At 41.1% G+C, this 18,842-nt stretch overlaps 1 protein-coding gene across 2 annotated transcripts; it reads left to right on the forward strand.

Annotated features, from left to right (window-relative positions):
- The first annotated feature begins 850 nt into the window (after positions 1-850).
- LOC141017145 (CYFIP-related Rac1 interactor B-like) lies at positions 851-15,888 on the forward strand. Of its 2 annotated transcripts, none has more exons than XM_073491764.1 (11): positions 851-970; positions 5,965-6,038; positions 6,729-6,850; positions 7,120-7,225; positions 7,727-7,863; positions 8,552-8,629; positions 8,935-9,051; positions 11,082-11,161; positions 11,278-11,404; positions 11,533-11,603; positions 12,345-15,888. In XM_073491764.1, exons 2-11 carry the CDS (start codon positions 5,966-5,968, stop codon positions 12,412-12,414), a joined length of 981 nt encoding a protein of 326 aa, XP_073347865.1. In that variant the 5' UTR covers positions 851-970; position 5,965; the 3' UTR covers positions 12,415-15,888. The 2 variants fall into 2 exon arrangements, with proteins under 2 accessions (XP_073347865.1, XP_073347866.1); XM_073491765.1 differs by lacking the exon at positions 851-970 and adding an exon at positions 4,441-4,597 and having other exon boundaries at positions 12,345-12,586.
- Positions 15,889-18,842: the final 2,954 nt, after the last annotated feature.

An 18,842-nucleotide genomic window follows, 5' to 3' on the forward strand; every position in this document is an offset into this window, starting at 1 on the left:
GTGGAAGTATAAAGAAGAAGATGGAAATACTCAAGTGAAGTACAAGTACCTCAAAATTGTACTTGAGTAGTTTCTCTATAGTACCTGAATGAATGTACTCAGTTTTGTACATTACTTTTTAGATAACTTTAGTTACTTTACAGTTTGCCTACTGCAGTAGTATGGAGGACTGAAACTGCCACAAAGTACCTCACTACTGTACTTAAGGCCGATGGTACATGAGTAAATGTACTTAGTTACATTTCATCCCTGATTACATGGAGGCCTAATGAGTACTTTTTTATTTTGATACTGTTGTTAATAATTGTTATTTTAATCTGATATTAAATGTACTCAAGTATCAAAAATACAAATTAATGTAAAAATGTGCTGCTTTGGCTCTGATGCCGCATGTAATCTGTAAAGTAACTAGTTACTACAGTTATCAGATAAATGTAATGGAGTAAAAAGAACAATATTTGCCTCCAGAATGTAGAGAAGTGAAAGTATAAAGGATCAGGAAATGGAAATACTCAAGTAAAGTACAAGTACATCAAAAGTGTACTTCAGCAGGCCTGTAGTTGTTGAGTAAATGTACTCAGTTACATTCATCACTACACCTTTAGTAACTGTAGTTACTTCAGTTTTCCTGCTGCATCAGTGGAGGAGGAGAAATACTCGAGTACAAGTGTTGAAAGCATCACGAGTAACTTTCAGTCCGTGATGTAATAAAGTATCGCAGGTAGAGTAGTAGACAGAGTAATCAGATTACTGAGGCTGCAGTCTCGGCTGCTGCTCTCTGATTGGCTCACAGGTCAGTTCCTCCTGAGGAAATCACTCCTTTTATAGTTAACGGAGCGTCGCGCGGCTGTTTTCCGGGTTCACACTCGCGCAGCATGTAGAGGAGGCGGGACGCCGCGAGACACCTGGACACGCCGGAGCCCGGACACACTATCGATCCGCACGTATCGATCAGCTCGCCTATCGGAAGGTGAGGAGCGGGGGGAGGGTGGTGATCGGGGTGGGGGGAGGGAGGAGGGAGGGCTGAGGATCCGGGGGGGTTCCGTCCTCTCAGGGTGGATCCCGGTCCCGGATCAGACATGTCAGGTCCTGCAGGGCTGCTGCTGCTGCTGCTGCTGCTTCTCCGCCTCCAACACCGCGAAACTCCGCTTTTACTGAGTTTAAGTGACGTCACAACAGGTGACGGTCCACTCATTACTTCCGGTCAGAGATCAGATCAATAACATCAACATCACGGCGGTTTACTGAAGGTGTGTGACGACACAGAGCGAGCAGCCGCACAGGAGGCCCGTGAGCCACAGCAAGTACAAGTACCCGTCACAGCAAGTACAAGTACCCGTCACAGCAAGTACAAGTACCCGTCACAGCAAGTACAACTACCCGTCACACTGGGTACTTGTTGTACCCGTCACACTGGGTACTTGTACTCTGCTGAAGCTCATCACATGCGATCAGTGCTGGAGGAAATACTCAGCCAGTAATCAATAACAACACACAGAGGTGGAAATATCTACTGAAATACCAGGGATGGGATGTAACTGAGTACTTTTACTCAACAGTGTTGTAAAAGTACCAAACTGTCGTACTCCAGTAAAAGTAAAGATACAGTGTTAAAATATTACTTTGGTGAAAGTGAAAGTCACATATATGAAGAGTACTCGAGTAAAAGTCTTAAAGTATCTGATGTTACATCTGATGCAGCATGTAATCTGTAAGTAACTAGTAACTAAAGTTATCAAATCAAAGTGGAGTAAGAAGTACAAGAGTTGCCCCCAAAATGTAGCGGAGTGGAAGTATAAAGTCGCAGAAAAACAAATCACTCAAGTAAAGTACAAGTACCCCAAAAGTCAAGTCCTCGAGTAAATGTACTTAATTACTCAGGGGTCTGAGTACTTCTTCGACCACTGGTAATTAGTGTAGTATAAAGTATCCAAAGTCATACTCGAGTAAAAGTGAAGATAGTGTTAAAATATTGAAGAGTATGAAGAGTACTAGAGTCTTAAAGTATCTGATGATAAATGTACTTAAGTATCAAAGTATCACTAAAGTAACTGATCCATAGATTACATGTATGTACTTTTATGAATCCTTGCAGGTCAGGTTGACATGTTGTACATCCTGTACTCGAGTTACAGTACAAATAGTTTGAAAGTATTCAGTTACACTTCCTGCTCGTAAAGAAGTATTTCCAGCTGAGTGTAGTAAAAGTACTGAAAGTGAAAGTTCTCATCATGTTTCAGCATCCGGAGCAGCTACAACACGAGAACACTCACAGACTCTGAGGCGATCAGGTGATTGATCGAGGCAGGTGATCCGCCCATTATTGATCGATGCATATTTAATGTGCATCCATCAATAAACCGATCGATTGTTCCCGTCGTTTCACCAAAAACATCAAACATTAACTCAAATGTTTGTCAAGTAACAGTAAATTTAACATGTTTGAGTTCGATGGTTGAACAAATCGAGCAAATTATTATTTTATTATTTACAGACACAAGATTAAAGGAGCACTACGTAGTTTTAAAGAATTCAAAGTGAGAATTTTAACATTGACAACATTAATGATGTAATAACACAAACTGTCTCCATCAGTGAATAAACCAGCTGCTCTCAGAGGACAATAAGGTCCCAGAACACTGTTTGAAGCTAGAGAGGTGGCAGGGTCCGCCACATATAAACACAGTAAAACAGTATAAACTGTGTTTTTCTTTAAGGTCGGTTTGTTTATTCAGTTTGTTGAGGCAGAAGAAGAAAATCAGCCAATGAGGATCTTTCTCTGCTCGTTAAAACTACAGACTGCTCCTTTAATCAGAGCGTTTGTTTCAGGGCGTCTTGCTGCAAACGTGTTTAAAAACAACCTTAAAGGTCACATTCTGGTTTAAAGCCGGAGGTCGAGTTGAACGACCAGTCAGAACTTTATTCTGCAGAATGAAACAATAAGTGACATCGACGTTGAACTTCACTCTCAGAACGTTCAGGTGTTCAGATGATAACGAGCAGCCGCCTGCGTTCATCCTCCGGGCGAAAATCTAATTTCATCAACGGCAAAATAAAGTTTATACGGGCCAGACTTTGAAATTACGTAAGTTTATGGAGGTTTATGCATTTTGGCCGCAGAGAGCTGAAGTCTGTAGTCCTCAAACCCAGAGGTCAGTTAGCATGTTAGCATGTTAGCACTTCCTGTTCCCTCGTCTCAAAGTCTGTGAGTCTGTTGAATGTGTTGTCAGTTAAATGTGTGTTGTTACCACAGGCTGAACATATTCACGTGTTTTGTTAGCGGTTGCTAACAAGTGTCTGAATGAGGCTACAGAGGTTGTCGGGGACATTAAACGTCCTCACAGCGAACACGGAGACTCATCTGCTCACTCGTCCGTCTTTACAGGCCACTTTAGTTACACACTGTTCTGACTCTGACTTTACAACTCGTACATTGATCAGTTTATAGAAAACCTGGACAGTAATTGTGCAGTAAGACGCTCAGTGGTGGTGAAGTCATGTGACCGTGATGTCGTCTGTTGATGTGCTTTGTATGTGACACCACTGTTTTGTTTGCTTGTTTTGTTTTTTTGCTGTTTTATGCACAAAGTTGAGTTTGAAGAAGGAAAACGTGTCCTGATGTGCTGATGCTTCTGTCCTCGCTGCAGCATCACGAGATATTCTGAGGTCACAAAATGGCCACAACATTTTTTTAATACGTTTTTATCTTCGGTGATATTGTCACTAAGTTTAAACTTGGACCATGTTAGACTGTGTGTTGTGGACAGGGACAGTTTCAAGAATAAACAAGACATATAAAACATTCAGAGTGTAACCGTGCAGACGAGACGCGCCTGAACATCCAGAGGATAAAACTGTAAATGATCATTTTCAGTGATTTACATTGAAATGTTAACAGAAACCAGCGTGGATAAAACCACTTCACGTTTAAATTACAGTTTTATTTCTTCACCTTTCTGCTTTTTTAGAACCTTGAACTGAATATTTCGAGTGATTATCACTCACCATGTGTTCATTTCCATTTCTTTGAGCTCTACGCTGACTTTACGTCAGACTCACAGCTGAGTTTGTGCTGAGGAAAATGTCAGCATGCTTTGATGGTTTGAATGCACCTGAACTCACCGTGTAAACCTGCACAGGAAACATGAGAGATGCCTTCATGTGCAGGACAAATTCACGTATTTGTCCTTTAAATGACTGATCTGTGCTGTTTGAGGCGGTTTCATTTTAATGCCGCCGTGATCGTGGAGAAATTAAAGGTACTTTAAGGTGAATGAACGTGTTAATTGTTCTTGTGACGACGTTTCGATGCAGTTTGACGCAGTGTTGCTGCTTCGTCTCTTCTGCACAGCGCTGCGTCGTGTTTCACCTGATCTGAGCTCAGTCTGCTTCACTTCCTCTGTTTTAAATTTAGGCCAAACTTTCAGAGACTTCATCACTTCCTCTTTTCACTGTTTTTTAACGAGAAGACGCTTCCAGTTCAGTTTGCAGCTCGCCAACTCAACGAAGCTGCGCCGGTCTGAGGACTACCTGACCTTTACTTAACTTAATTTATTCTGCAGAGCGTCAAAGCTTTATTAATTCCTTCACTCTCACAGTAAGTAGCTTTCAGGTTGTTAAAATCAGCATCATATTCTGTTTACCGTGTGTCATGTTGGTATTCAGACCGCAGACTCCATGTTTTTTACTCTCTGTTGCGTCATTTTAGAAGCATTTCACTAAAATTCAGCCAGACATGTTTGGTATCTGTGGCAACTTTGGGATCTGGGCAAGAATTCAGAATAAAGTTCAGATCGTTTGAGTGAAGTTTGGACAAACAGCACGCGTTTGAACTACCTGAACCTCCGGTGCGTCAGTGAGGTTGGTACAAAATAGTCTTTGTGGTCGAGTGTGCCAGTGTGCAGATTCACCGTTTCTGATGGTTTGTTGTTTGTGTAGAAGCTCATTTTAGTTCGGGACGTTTTGGTACAAAATGCACCATCAAAGCTCAGAATCAGCGATCAAGGCTCCCGGCTGCTTCTGTATTAATAACCTGTATTCTTGTGTCAACGTAAAGATGGAGCACATTCATAAATAAATGAGTGTTTTACGCCTCAGATCTCCTCAAACTGTTTCTGGGCGTGTTTTTTTTCTCCTTTCACACTTTCTCGCTGTGAACTTTCACTTCACAGTCACGGCGAGAATTAAGTGGGAAATTAAATGTCATGTGTGCAGTCGAACACAGCTGCAAGGACCTGAACGTCTTTGGTCATTTATCATCTGATTTTGATGAAATAGCTGTAATTAAAGCTGAGATACTTCGTTACTCGTCCTCACGTAAGCGTCTCTAGTAAATGGGACGTTCAAGGACTGTTGAAAATTTGAAAATCTGATGTTTTTTACAGATTTTGTCTTTGATAAATGCTGTCATTTGGGCAATTTTAAAGAAAACATGCCTTCAAAAACACCCACAGGTTTTTGGGTCCTGGGGGGTTAAAGGAACAGTTCACCCAAAAAGTAAAACCCAGTCATCATCTCCTCCCTCCATGTTGATAGAAAGTCAGGTGAAGTTTCGTAGTCCACAAAACATTTCTGGAGCTTCTCAGGAAAAAACAACCAAAAAAACCATCAGATGTCTCCATACGGCTCGTCTGCTGTATTTACAGTCTGCAGAAGAGGAGAGATCACAACCTGATCTGAGGAGACGTTATTTTCACCCTCAGCGTGCGGTCGAGCTAACGCTTTTAGCTGAGCAGCTACAGTGAAGCTTTAAAAAGGGCGTAAATAATGTTAATAGTTTGTTTCCACCGCTGCTGTCAAACACAAACACACACGAAGCATCAGAGGTTCAGTAGATCTGCAGGAGATTTTTCTTTAAATCAGCAAATAACGATTTTTCCTCCTGTGCACACATCAGCCGACAGTACGTGTGTGTCTTTCATCATGTCACTGTGTGTGTGTGTGTGTGTGTGTGTGTGTTGGCAGCATGGGGAACCTGATCAAGGTGTTAACCAGAGACATCGACAACAATGGTGGAAACTTCTTCCTGGACTTTGAGAGTAAGACACACAGTGAACACACACACACATGCACACACATCACATTCAGCAGTGTGTACGCACGTGTCCAGGGTCACGGTGAAGGACGTCTACTAACTGACATCATCTGTAGAAGAAGAAGAAGAAGAAGAAGTAGATGAAGACGAATACGAAAACTAAGAAGCAAAGAAGAAGAAGAAGGACAATGTCTCAGTTTACTGAGCTGGAGACACTTTATAGACTTTGTGAAACGCCGTCTCTGAGACAGATTATTTGTTCCTTCTTGTAAATTCAGCAGACGCTCTACATGAACTTCTTTCTGTCTTTGAGTAGAAACATGGAGTCTGTTTGTCTCAGTGATGGACGGGTTTATTTTGAGAGCAGGGAAGTGACATCTGACCACAGGTGGTCACTCAGGATGGATGTTGATATCAGGTGTGAACAGGAAATGTGCTGCAAAACAAAAACCAGGAGCTAAAAGAGGCTAAAAAGCTCCTCTGCTGCTGCCTGACGCTGCTCATTCGACCGTTTCTTCACGAGTCAACAAACAGCTGTTTGCGTCTCTAAACACTCTGAACCTCAGTATTCATCAGCAGGAGGCGGAGCTAATGACATCATCAGATCACATGCTGCACTTCAATGTTATCTAGAGAGGGAGGGGTGAGACAGGTGAGACAGGTGAGTGATGATGACGCTTACGTTTCCTTACAGATGCTGAGCCCACACAGTCGGAGACAGCGGTGTGGGAGGAGGTGAACCAGGTGCTGACGGAGGCTCGGGTCATCCTGGACGACCTGCAGGCGTACAGAGGAGCAGGAGAGGAGATACGACAGGTGAGCACGAGCTACGTTTGTCTCACGGCTTTAGTTACTTTACAAATTACGATTTTGGTTTTATGGTTTTTTGATGTTTGCAGCTTCACAAACTGTTTTTAGATGTTTGAATGATCTGAATCAGGACTTTTACTGATGTAAAGGATCCAAATACTTCCTCCATCACTGGACTCAGGCTTTTATTGTGAAAAGACAGGAATGTGGCTTTGTATTTTGTGATGAGATAATGAGTGTGTATCGTCTGTGTGTGTGTGTGTGTGTGTGTTCAGGCCATCCAGAGTCCTGGTGTGGAGGGGGTTCAGGAGAAGGCCTGGTCAGCTGTTGTTCCTCTGGTCGCTAAACTGAAAACCTTCTACGAGTTCTCCCAGAAGCTCGGTAACGACCTGAAAACAGCTTTTCTCTTTAAACAACCTTCCGCTCTGTCGCTGTCTCAGTGAGACGTCTCAGCAGCCACAGTGTGTCCATGAAATGTCCTTTCAGTCGCTGCTGCTCGAGTATTAATGTCCCTGAATGTTACGACCCGTGACGTTCCCTCCAGCGCCACCCTCAGGACAAACTGTACACTGTTAATGAGCTCAATCACCAGGAAGTGGTTTTGTATGGAGGACTGGAACTGTCAAAATAAAGGAGCGGTGGCGATGAAAGAGTCAATTTGTTGTTTAAATGCACCAAAAATAAAACTTAACTATGAATTAATCTATGAAATGTGGCATCAATTAATATTTCTGTTTTAATTTATTCATTTTGAATTATATTATATTGTCTCCCCCTCGTCTCCCTCCGTCCTGCCTGTCTCCCTCCCTGTCTCCCCCTCGTCTCCCCCCGTCCTGCCCGTCTCCCCCCGTCCTGCCCGTCTCCCTCCCTGTCTCCCGTCAGAGTCCAGTCTGCGTTGTCTCCTGGACGACCTCACCAGCTCGGCTTCGACTCCCACTCAGCATCTGGAGCAGAAACAAGCTCTGGCTCGTCAGTTCGCTCACATCATGCACTTCACGCTGCGCTTCGACGAGCTCAAGGTGCTCCTCCTCCACCTCCTCCTCCACCTCCTCTTTACCTCCTCCTCCTCCTCAAACTCTTCACATCCTCCACCTCTTTACCTCCTCCATCTCTTTACCTCCTCCACCTCCTCTTTCCCTCCTGCATCTCCTCTTCATCTCTTAACCTCCTCCACCTCCTCTTCACCTCCTCTTTACCTCCTCCACCTCCTCCTCCACCTCCTCTTTACCTCCTCCTCCATCTCTTTACCTCCTCTTCCTCCACCTCTTTACCTCCTGCATCTCCTCTTCACCTCTTTACCTCCTCCACCTCCTCTTTCCCTCCTGCATCTCCTCTTCACCTCTTTACCTCCTCCACCTCCTCCATCTCTTTACCTCCTCCTCCACCTCCTCTTTACCTCCTCCTCCACCTCCTCTTTACCTCCTCCTCCATCTCTTTACCTCCTCATCCTCCACCTCTTTACCTCCTGCATCTCCTCTTCACCTCTTTACCTCCTGCACCTCCTCCACCTCCTCCACCTCCTCTTTCCCTCCTTCACCTCCTCTTCACCTCCTCCACTTCTCTTCTACATCCTTGATCTTGATGAGCTCCATCTTCAGTCCTCCGTCCTTCTCTTCCAGTGGTGGAAAGTACTTTTACTAGTAACAGAGTATTTTTATACTTCAGTATTGCTGTTACTGTAACTGAAGTTCTCCCTCTGTGTCTCAGATGACGAACCCGGCCATCCAGAACGACTTCAGCTACTATCGTCGGACCATCAGCCGCATGCGGATCAACAACCTGTCAGTGAGTAGACGAACCCACACGGTGACATCACCGATCATTCAGACACACGGACGTGAAACATGTGGACGTGTTGAGAAGTTTATCAATGTATTTAAAAATGAATAACTCAATAAATAAAAGGGAAAATAAAAAGAGCAGGTAGGAAAACATGTTTACTTTAATGGCATAAAATGTATTTATTTATTTAGATTTTGGCAGTTTCAGGCCTCCACAGCGGTTTTAAGTGACTGCAGTATGTCTGGATGTTGTGACAGGAGACGATGTTCAGCTGATCACTGACCTGTTGCTTTTTTTCTTCTTCCCAGGCCGACGCAGGAAATGAGGTCAACAACGAGCTGGCCAATCGCATGTCTCTGTTTTACGCCAGCGCCACGCCGATGCTGAAGACGCTGAGCGACGCCACATCAAAGTTCGTCTCAGATGTGAGTCTGTCCATCGATTCATCCCAGTTTATTTATTTATGCTTTTTATTTATTGATTTTCTAAATAAATGTGTTAATTGAACAGCTCATTCATTCATTCATTTCATTGTGATTGTTCTCTGAGGGTACGGAGGACTGAAACTGACAAATCAAAAAGAAATAAAGAAATAATGTATGAGTATAAATCAGTATGTTCACTAAAATAATACTAAAAACAAATGTAGGAATTAATTGAATTATTTAATTTTCCTTTTTATAAGTCCCCAATTTATTTATTTATTTAGTTGTTTTACATTTTATTTATCAATCTCTTGTTTTACTGCAGAAATAAATACATTTTAAATTAATAACTGAATTAAAAAACAAATTAAATGGGAAGGTAAATAAACAGGGGACTTAATATAAAGGTAAATAAATACAGAAGCAAATCCATTTTTTTATTTTAAATTAATTAAAGCCATCATTTCTTTAATTATTATTTTGTTGCACTGATGGCAAATTAATGGATTTATTGAACCATTAATTTCTGTATTTTTTAATTTTATTTTGGTAGTTTCAGTCCACACAGGAAACAGCAGGAAGACACAAACAAGTTAAAGTTTATTTTAAATCAAAGAACAAGAAACCTTTAATGTTGTTTCTGTATATCGTAGGTGTAATGAACACGTCCGCCTGCAGGGGGCGCTACAGCACTAGAGACTGTACGTCTTGTTGTTTTATGAACCACCAGCAGAGGTCGTTTAAAGTTTAAACGCTCGTCGAATCATTAAAAGAAAAGTCTTCCTGTTTGTTTTAACGTCGAGTCGCAGAAATAAATTATTAGTTTGTTTGTAATAAAATTCTGTGACGATATTTTTCCTTCTTTCTGCTCAGCAGCCGCGTTTCATTCACGATGATCTAATGAGGGAAGACGAGGACGTTTTTACGTTCAGCTAATAATATTTAATATATATATTTAATATTTAAAGTTTATGAGTAGAGATTCATACGATTTCTACACGAGGTTAAAATATGAAGAAAAAATCCCTGAATAAGCAAGAAAGAAGAAAAATTATACTTTTTAAAGTTTGGTACCAACACATGATTTATATTAATGTTAGAACTCTGATTAATTATTATTAATTTAATATATTTTGCCTTTATTCTCACTAGTTTTCTATTAAACCTGACTCTATATATTTTAAGTTTTATTTACTTTTAAGTGCTTCTTATTTCATGTTACAATTTCCCCATTTTTATTTCATACGTGTTTATAATTTAAAACACACGTATTGACGTGTTTTAAAATAAGAATAAACAGTGGTTGAATGAAACTAAATATATTTAATTACTTACAATTTTTATGTTCCAGTTCTCAATTTGAATATTTCTGTGTTTTATTAATTTTTACTGCGACTACATTTATTTATCAGCTTTATTTACAATATGAAACACAAAATATGTGTTCAGCATGTGAATTATGACTTTAATGCAACTGAAATATTTATTCTCATACATTGAAAAGGTTTTTTACTTTAACTTTTGATTAGAAGAATAAAACACGAACAGAAGTTCATTTTCAACATTTAACAAGACGTCATTTAAATCTCTAAATCTGTATCAGACAGAATAAATAATAATATGAATTCATTGTGTTTGTCGTGTTGTGATGGTGATAATGACAGGAATCAATAAAAAAGGACAGAATCAGGACGTCTCTGAAATAAAAACTTGATTGCTGTGACTTTCCTCTAAAAACATATAACTTTGGATTTCTTTATATTTAAATTTTTCTTCTTTTCAAAATTGTATTTGCTTAAAGATTTTATTTTTGATATTTAAAGAACATGGCGATGTTAAAACTTGTAATAGAGTACTTTTACACTGTTGTATTTGTACTTCTACTTAATTAAAAGATCTAAAACAAGCAGTCACCTGTCTCTATGGTTTTCTAATGTACATTACTCCCCATAATTGTTGGAGACTTGAAGTTTAATAAAGTTTTCTGAAATATTCTATTTGTTTATCGAATGAACTTTATTGTCCCGCAGAATCCGGACGTCCCGATCGAGAACACGACAGACTGTCTGAGTACGATGGCGAGCGTCTGCAAAGTGATGCTGGAAACACCGTGAGTCCCGACACGTTCCTGAACGCATCATCGCAGCCACCAGCCTCAGACCTGAACCAACACTGTGTGTGTGTGTGTGTGTGTGTGTGTGTGTGCGTGCGTGTGTGTGTGTGCAGGGAGTACCGCAGTCGTTTTGCCAGTGAGGAGACGGTGTTGTTCTGCCTCCGTGTGATGGTCGGCGTCATCATCCTGTACGACCACGTTCACCCGGCCGGAGCCTTCGTTAAGACCTCCAATATAGATGTAAGAAGAAATACCACACACACACATGCACACACACACACACACACACACACACACACACACACACACACACACACACACACTTCCTGATTCAGGATCAATTAACTCTGCTGTTTGCTCGTTACCAGATGAAAGGCTGCATCAGAGTGCTGAAGGAGCAGCCGCCCAGCAGTGTGGAGGGATTACTCAACGCTCTCAGGTCTGACAGCATCCGACACTCAACACATCACACACACCACCAACACATCACACACACCACCAACACATCACACACACCAACCAACACATCACACACACCAACCAACACATCACACACACCACCAACACATCACACACACCAGCCAAGAGACAGAGATCAGGAAACATTATTACTGGAGTCACAGTTATGACCAGTTCAGACCTGGTATCAACATCCGGCCTGTGTAATCCGATTACAGGTAGACAGCTCTAAGTACAGGTGTGAATGAGACGCAATTGATATTCAAACATTCTGGGCTGCACATGACGGAAGAAGAAGAAGAAGAAGAAGAAGAAGAAGAAGATTGTGAACACACCGTCTGTTTCAGCTGATCAATCCATTGAACTAGTAACCACAACATCACCAGACTCCCTTTACAAATGTGTCAGTTTAGTGAGTTGTTGAGTTGGAGACACTTTATAAACTGTGTGAAACTCTGTCTCTGACTGATTCTGACTTATTTGTTCCTTCTTGTAAATTCAGCAAATCTTCTACATGAACTTCTTTCTGTCTTTGTGTCAAAGATCACAAGTGGTCTCTCAGGACGGATGTTGGTATCAGGTCCGATCAGCTTCTTAGTGTCTCAGTGAAAAATGGCAGATTACTGACTTTCTCCCCATTTTGACTTGAGTGACTTTTATTAAATCTCTTAGTCTTTTCTGAACTGGAACGATGATTAAAGCGCCTCCTCCGTCCCTGCAGGTATACGACCAAACATCTGAACGACGAGGCTACCTCCAAGCAGATCAAAAACATGCTGCAGCCAAATTAAGTCGACGCTTCTTCGGCTGAACTGAAACTGGAGTCGATGCAGGGAGCAGAAGTGTTATGGTCCAAATTTCAAAAGAACTACTGAACAAAGCTGTAGCTCATGTTTCGTTGTTTAACCTCAGTTGTTGTTTTTTAACTCTCATTTGATAAAAAAAGCTGTTTGTTGTTGTTGTTGTAAAGAAAAAAGAAAAAGAAGAGTTGGTTGATCCAAGAAAAGATGGTGTAAAAATCAGCTGTTGTGTTCGAGCTGCGTTCACGTCACATCTGCTCAGTGGAAGTTTATTCTGCCACCTGGTGGTCGCTGAGAATAGTACAGGTGACTTCCCTTTGTTGTTCAGACTTTCCTGTCGTGGAGCCAAACATGTAAAGTTTGTCCTGATTTCTGGGGCTGAAACATAAATGAATGATGAAGATCCACCTGAACGTTAATCTGGAGCTGCAGGTTCATCAGCAGCAGCTGGGTCGGCTCGATTTAAACAAACATCTGTAGACTTTCCAACATGTTGACCGTTCGTCCGTGATGTGACCTGAACGCAGCTCTGACAGATCTGTTAGGTGTCTGTTAGATCATCACTTCAGACCCGTTCTCCACCACAGAACCTTTTACAGAACCATTTTCAAGAGCCCAGGAGCTTTTCCACTGGAGAAACCTTTTCCTGGTTAAATCCTCGACCACAGTTCCTACCTCAGAACAAAGTCTCTGTGGCCGAGCTCAAACTTTCAGTTGACTGTGAGCTGGTTAGAAATAAGATGATGTCACGTTCGTCTGTGCACCAATCAGAGTTTAGCATCATTGGAGTCGCACTTGACGACAGCTGTTGGCTTTTGTTTCCAGACGTCAGACACCTTCCTGATGAAGCACGTTATTAGATTTACTTATTAATATTTACAGAAGAGGATTAGTCAAAAAGTCAGAATTGTGACAGAATCTTTACCTTTTTTTTAAAAGTCAGACGTCTGACTTTTTTCTCAAAATTTGTAACTTTTTAAAAATGTTGATGTTTCCACAAAATTGTAACTTTTCCTAATTTTTAAAAACTTTTTCCAAAAAAAAATGCTTTTTCCCCTCAAAATATTCATGTTTTTGATGTGACTTTCTGCAAAATTGTAACTTTTTTTCAAAATTGTGACTTTTTCTAAATTTTAGTTTTTCTTAAAATGTTGACTTTTGTTTTTTAAAGTTAGGCGTCTGACGTCCCCCCCAGGATTTTAGTTATGCTTTGTTTTAGAAAAGTCCGACTTCTCTCAGACTGTTTTCTCAAAATTTTGATGTTCTGACTTTAAACTCTGAATTTTGAGGGGAAAAAAAATCAGATTTCTCTGTTTAAAGTCAGAATTGTAAAAAATAAAATAAAAATGTGAAGATGCTGAATGTAAAATGAGATTTTAAACCACGTAATCTCTGAGAAAAGCTTCCGACTGCAGAGTTAAAAAAAATAAAACCCTGTAGTTTTTCTTCACCAGCTGTTTTTACACACAGACAATCAGCAGCACGTCAAATGAAGCCTGGACCTTGAAACTGTCACCTTCACAGACACATTCACAGACCTTCAGCTGTCGTCAAATGTTTTTCAGAACAGAAAAGAAAAATATAACTGTTATTAAAGTCGTACATCTTTGTGAATGTCTCCAGACGAACATGTCCGCTGCCTCTGTCAGCCTGGAGAATCAAACTGTGGACGAGCTCGTGGACGTTTCTTGTCTTTGAAAGAATTTCTATAAATAAAAGTCTCTGTGGATGTCAGGACGTCACGTGACCTGTATTCAGACACGTGTCACTTCCCTAAACTCCCCCACGGATCAACTACGTTCCTGGTTGCTTGAACGAACGCTTCCTGTGGGTTCTGGATTCTTTGGTGGAAAATGGTTGAAACACTCGGTACTGGTCAGTTTGTTTGGGGAAATTCAAACAGCTCATTCCTCCTGAGAAGACCAGCTGTTGGAGTCACTAACAGCTGGTCAAAATAAGTGTGATGACTAGTTCTGGTGGTTCTGGTTCAGTGTGTCTCAGGTGGTTTCCTCTGAAACTCTCAGGGAAGCTGAGCTGCTCTTTCTTGTTGGACAGTTTTATTGTGCGGCTGTCAGGAGGACTGGCTGGTTCGGTTGATGCACACCTGGTCCACCTCCGATAAAGAGCAGCAGACAGACGCTCCTCTAAGTGTTTCTGCTGACCGCCTGAGACACAGCGGACGAGACCGACCCAAACATTTCTGCACCTCGTCAGAGAGATTTAGATTAAAAACTCGGTACGAAATCATCAGTGATTTAATTTGTTGCTGTAAAAATGGGAAGCACCGTAATAAACTGGCTACTGAGAGGCTGAGAGGAGAGGAAACCACTGTGACTGATGTGGACTGATGGGGACTGTTGAGGACTGATGAGGACTGATGACTGATGAGGACTGATGTGGACTGTTGACTGATGAGGACTGATGACTGATGAGGACTGTTGAGGACTGATGAGGACTGATGTGGACTGTTGACTGATGAGGACTGATGACTGATGAGGACTGTTGAGGACTGATGAGGACTGATGTGGACTGTTGACTGATGAGGACTGATGACTGATGAGGACTGATGGGGACTGATGAGGACTGATGACTGATGAGGACTGATGTGGACTGAAGGACTGATGAGGACTGGTGAGGACTGTGGACTGATGTAGACTGATGAGGACTGATGTGGACTGACATGGACTCAAGGACTGATGAGGACTGTGGACTGACGAGGACTGATGTGGACTGACATGGACTCAAGGACTGATGAGGACTGTGGACTGATGTAGACTGATGAGGACTGATGTGGACTAAAGGACTGATGAGGACTGATGTGGACTGACATGGACTGAAGGACTGATGTGGACTGTTGACTGATGTGGACTGATGTGGACTGAAGGACTGATGAGGACTGACGTGGACTGTTGACTGATGTGGACTGAAGGACTGATGAGGACTGATGTGGACTGAAGTGGACTGAAGGACTGATGAGGACTGAAGGACTGATGTGGACTGAAGGACTGATGTGGACCGTTGATTGATGTGGACTGATGAGGACTGTTGAGGACTGATGTGGACTGATGAGGACTGATGAGGACTGAAGGACTGATGTGGACTGTTGTGGACTGAAGGACTGTTGTGGACTGAAGGACTGATGTGGACTGATGTGGACTGATGTGGACTGAAGGACTGATGTGGACTGAAGGACTGATGTGGACTGATGTGGACTGAAGGACTGATGAGGACTGATGAGGACTGAAGGACTGATGAGGACTGATGACTGATGTAGACTGATGTGAACTGATGTGGACTGATGTGGACTGACGTGACCGGTGGAACTGCTGACTGGAATCTTTACCAGCTTGTGTTTTTTTATTTTGCCGTGTACGTGAACGCTGCAGTGTCAGGGATTGTATGGCATTAATTGTTTTTAATGTTCGTGTTGGCCAAATAAAGTTTTTTAATTTGTAATAAAAATGATTCTCATGGCTCTTTTTGAAAGCTGAAGCGAGACGCTGCTGCAGTGATATGTGAGTATCTGCAGCTGTGGAAGTGACAATCGATCGACATTTTAATGAAGATAAATCAATAATGTTGTCAGGAATAATATATTATAGTATTTCTGTTGGACCACAGACAGTCACTGAGAGTCATGAGTCTGGTTTTGTGTCTCAACCACAAGAAAGAACACTTCCTGTTTGGATTCCAGACTTCCTCCTCTGCACCAGTTTCCTGCGGAGTACCACATGGATCCATGTTTGGACCCATTTTATTCTATTTATATATAATATCGTGCCGACAGGGGAGATAAAAACACATTTCAATATAGTTTATTAAAGTTGTTTGACTGAAATGTTTAGTATTATTTTCCTTCAGAATCTGAACTTTGCATCTCAGAATTTTTTACTTTTTCTCAGAATTTTGACTTCTCATTTTAAACTCACATTTTTGAGGAAAGAAATCAGGGATCCATGTTAAGACTGATTCATTTATTTCTATTTATATATAATATTTTTTGCCACCTTTGAGCTTTTTCTATGGAAACATTCCCTCTGAATATTCCTCCAAATGTTTATTCAATGATGATCAGTTCCTCATACTTTGGATGCAGTAAAACTTGGACTGGGAGACGTTCAGCAAACACATTTCAGTATAGTTTGGAGCTGTTTTACTGAATCGTTCAGTCAAAAATTCAGAATTCTGACTTTAAACTCACGGAAATCTTTACCGTTACCTAATCAATATCATTAACAGCTCAAGTGTAGACCATCTGATCGATCACTCCTGTCTGTTTCCAGTCTCCAGATAATAATCTGACCTCCAGCTTGTTTTGTCTTGTTGACTGTGGATCAGCTGACGTCACCTCCTCCCTCCTGCTGTTGGTATTTTAAGACTTTCATTTCTGCTTTTTTCAGCCGAGACAAATGTTCTTTGTCTTCATGATTGTTTTGATTCTGTCTGCGTGATTCAAACATCTTTTATCACCACAATCTGTTTTTAACTCGAGTCACCCTTTGTTTTGACTGTAAATAAACTGGAGTCGGGATTTCACCGTGAGTGAACCTGAACGCCACATGGTCCATTCTCACTCTGATGACTGATATCACACACTCACACACACACACACACACACACACACACACACACACACACACACACACACACACACACACACACACACACACACACACACACTGTTTATACTTCTACATTGTGAGGATCTTCAACAGGTGCTGGTGGTGCTCATACTGCTTTTGTCCACAGGGGGCGCCAGACTCAACAAAAACAGAGAGTTTTCTTGTCCTCACTGCTATAAATGACACACACACACACACACACACACACACACACACACACACACACTCGCGCTTCCTGTCAGACGTTTTTCAGGAATTACTCACATCCAAAATATTTGAAGACGAGGGCAGGAAACACAGATTCACACCAGGGATGGAATGTAACTATTTACACTAAGTACTCAAGTACTGTACTTTGCACTTCAGTACAATTTTGAGGTACTTTATTTGAGTATTTCCATTTTCTGCTACTTTATACTTCGTCTCCACTACATTCTGGAGGCAAATATTGTACTTTTTACTCCACTACATTTATTTGATTGCTTTAGTTACTAGTTACTTTACAGATTACATGCTGCATCAGAGCCAAAGTAGCACATTTTTACATTAATTTGTACTTTTGATACTTACATACTTTTGATATCAGATACTTAAGACTTTTACTTGAGTACTGTTTATATGGGTGACTCACTTTTATCAAAGTAATATTTTACCACCATATCTTTACTTTTACTCAAGTATGACTCTTGGCTCTCTACTGTGTGGATTACTTAACAGTAACAGAAGAAGAAATATAAAATTACTCTGTTACAAGTTAAAGTCCTCCATTCAACATTTTGACTTCTGTAAAAGTAGGAAAATATTAACGACAAAATGTACTTAAAGCATCACAATCCATGTAATCAGTGATGAAATGTAACTAAGTACACTTACTCCTGTAATGTAGTTAGGTACAATTTTGATACACTTGTATTCAGTGATACAGAGTAACTAAGCACATTTACTCAGTATGGTACTTCAGTACAATGTTGATTAATTCTATAACACTTTCATTCATTCACTCCTCAGTGCTCGACTGCTCGATGTGTGAACGGCCTCATGTTACTGAATAAACAATCCTGTCCACAAATAAAAATGTGGAATGAAGGAAAATGTTTTTATCTTATCGTGATGTTTGAATACAATCTAATCTTTATGATAAGTGTGTAGAGATTACTGTGTGTGTGTGTGTGTGTGTGTGTGTGTGTGTGTGTGTGGAATAAGGCTTCCTGGGAAATCTGTGTTTCAGGTGTGTCTCACCTGAGATCAAAGAGAGAGGACGCCGAGCGCTGTAATCCTCTTTTTTTTTAAACCAAACGTCGACTGTAACGTCCTGCTGACGTCGCCGTCACAATAAACTACTGATAAATACTACGACTGCAGCGGTGGAGGAAGTGTTTACATCCTTTACTTTCAGGGACAGTTCAGACAAAAATTAACCTCGGTCGTCACCTCCTCCCTCCACGCTGATGACTCAAAACCCCAAAAGTATCCAGAAGCCCCGAGATCATAAACTGAACTGAGAAGACGTTATTTACACCCTCAACATGCGGTCGAGCTGGTACACGAGGTGCATGCTAACACTTTTAGCTCAGCAGCTACAGTGAAGATCTGAGTTTGAAAAAAGGGTGAACTGTTCCTTTAATATCAGGCTTACTTGAAAAACATTGTTTTAAATCCTACTGTGTTACACCACTTACTATATTCACAAATTTCCCAGTTTGCAGGACTAATAAAGGAATTTCTGATTCTGATTATATATTATTTATTTATGTTATTTATTGGTGAAATGATAAAACTATAAAACAACATGAATTC

The sequence above is a fragment of the Pagrus major genome, chromosome 21, assembly GCF_040436345.1.
Source record: "Pagrus major chromosome 21, Pma_NU_1.0".
In the NCBI taxonomy this organism is placed as follows: Eukaryota; Metazoa; Chordata; class Actinopteri; order Spariformes; family Sparidae; genus Pagrus; species Pagrus major.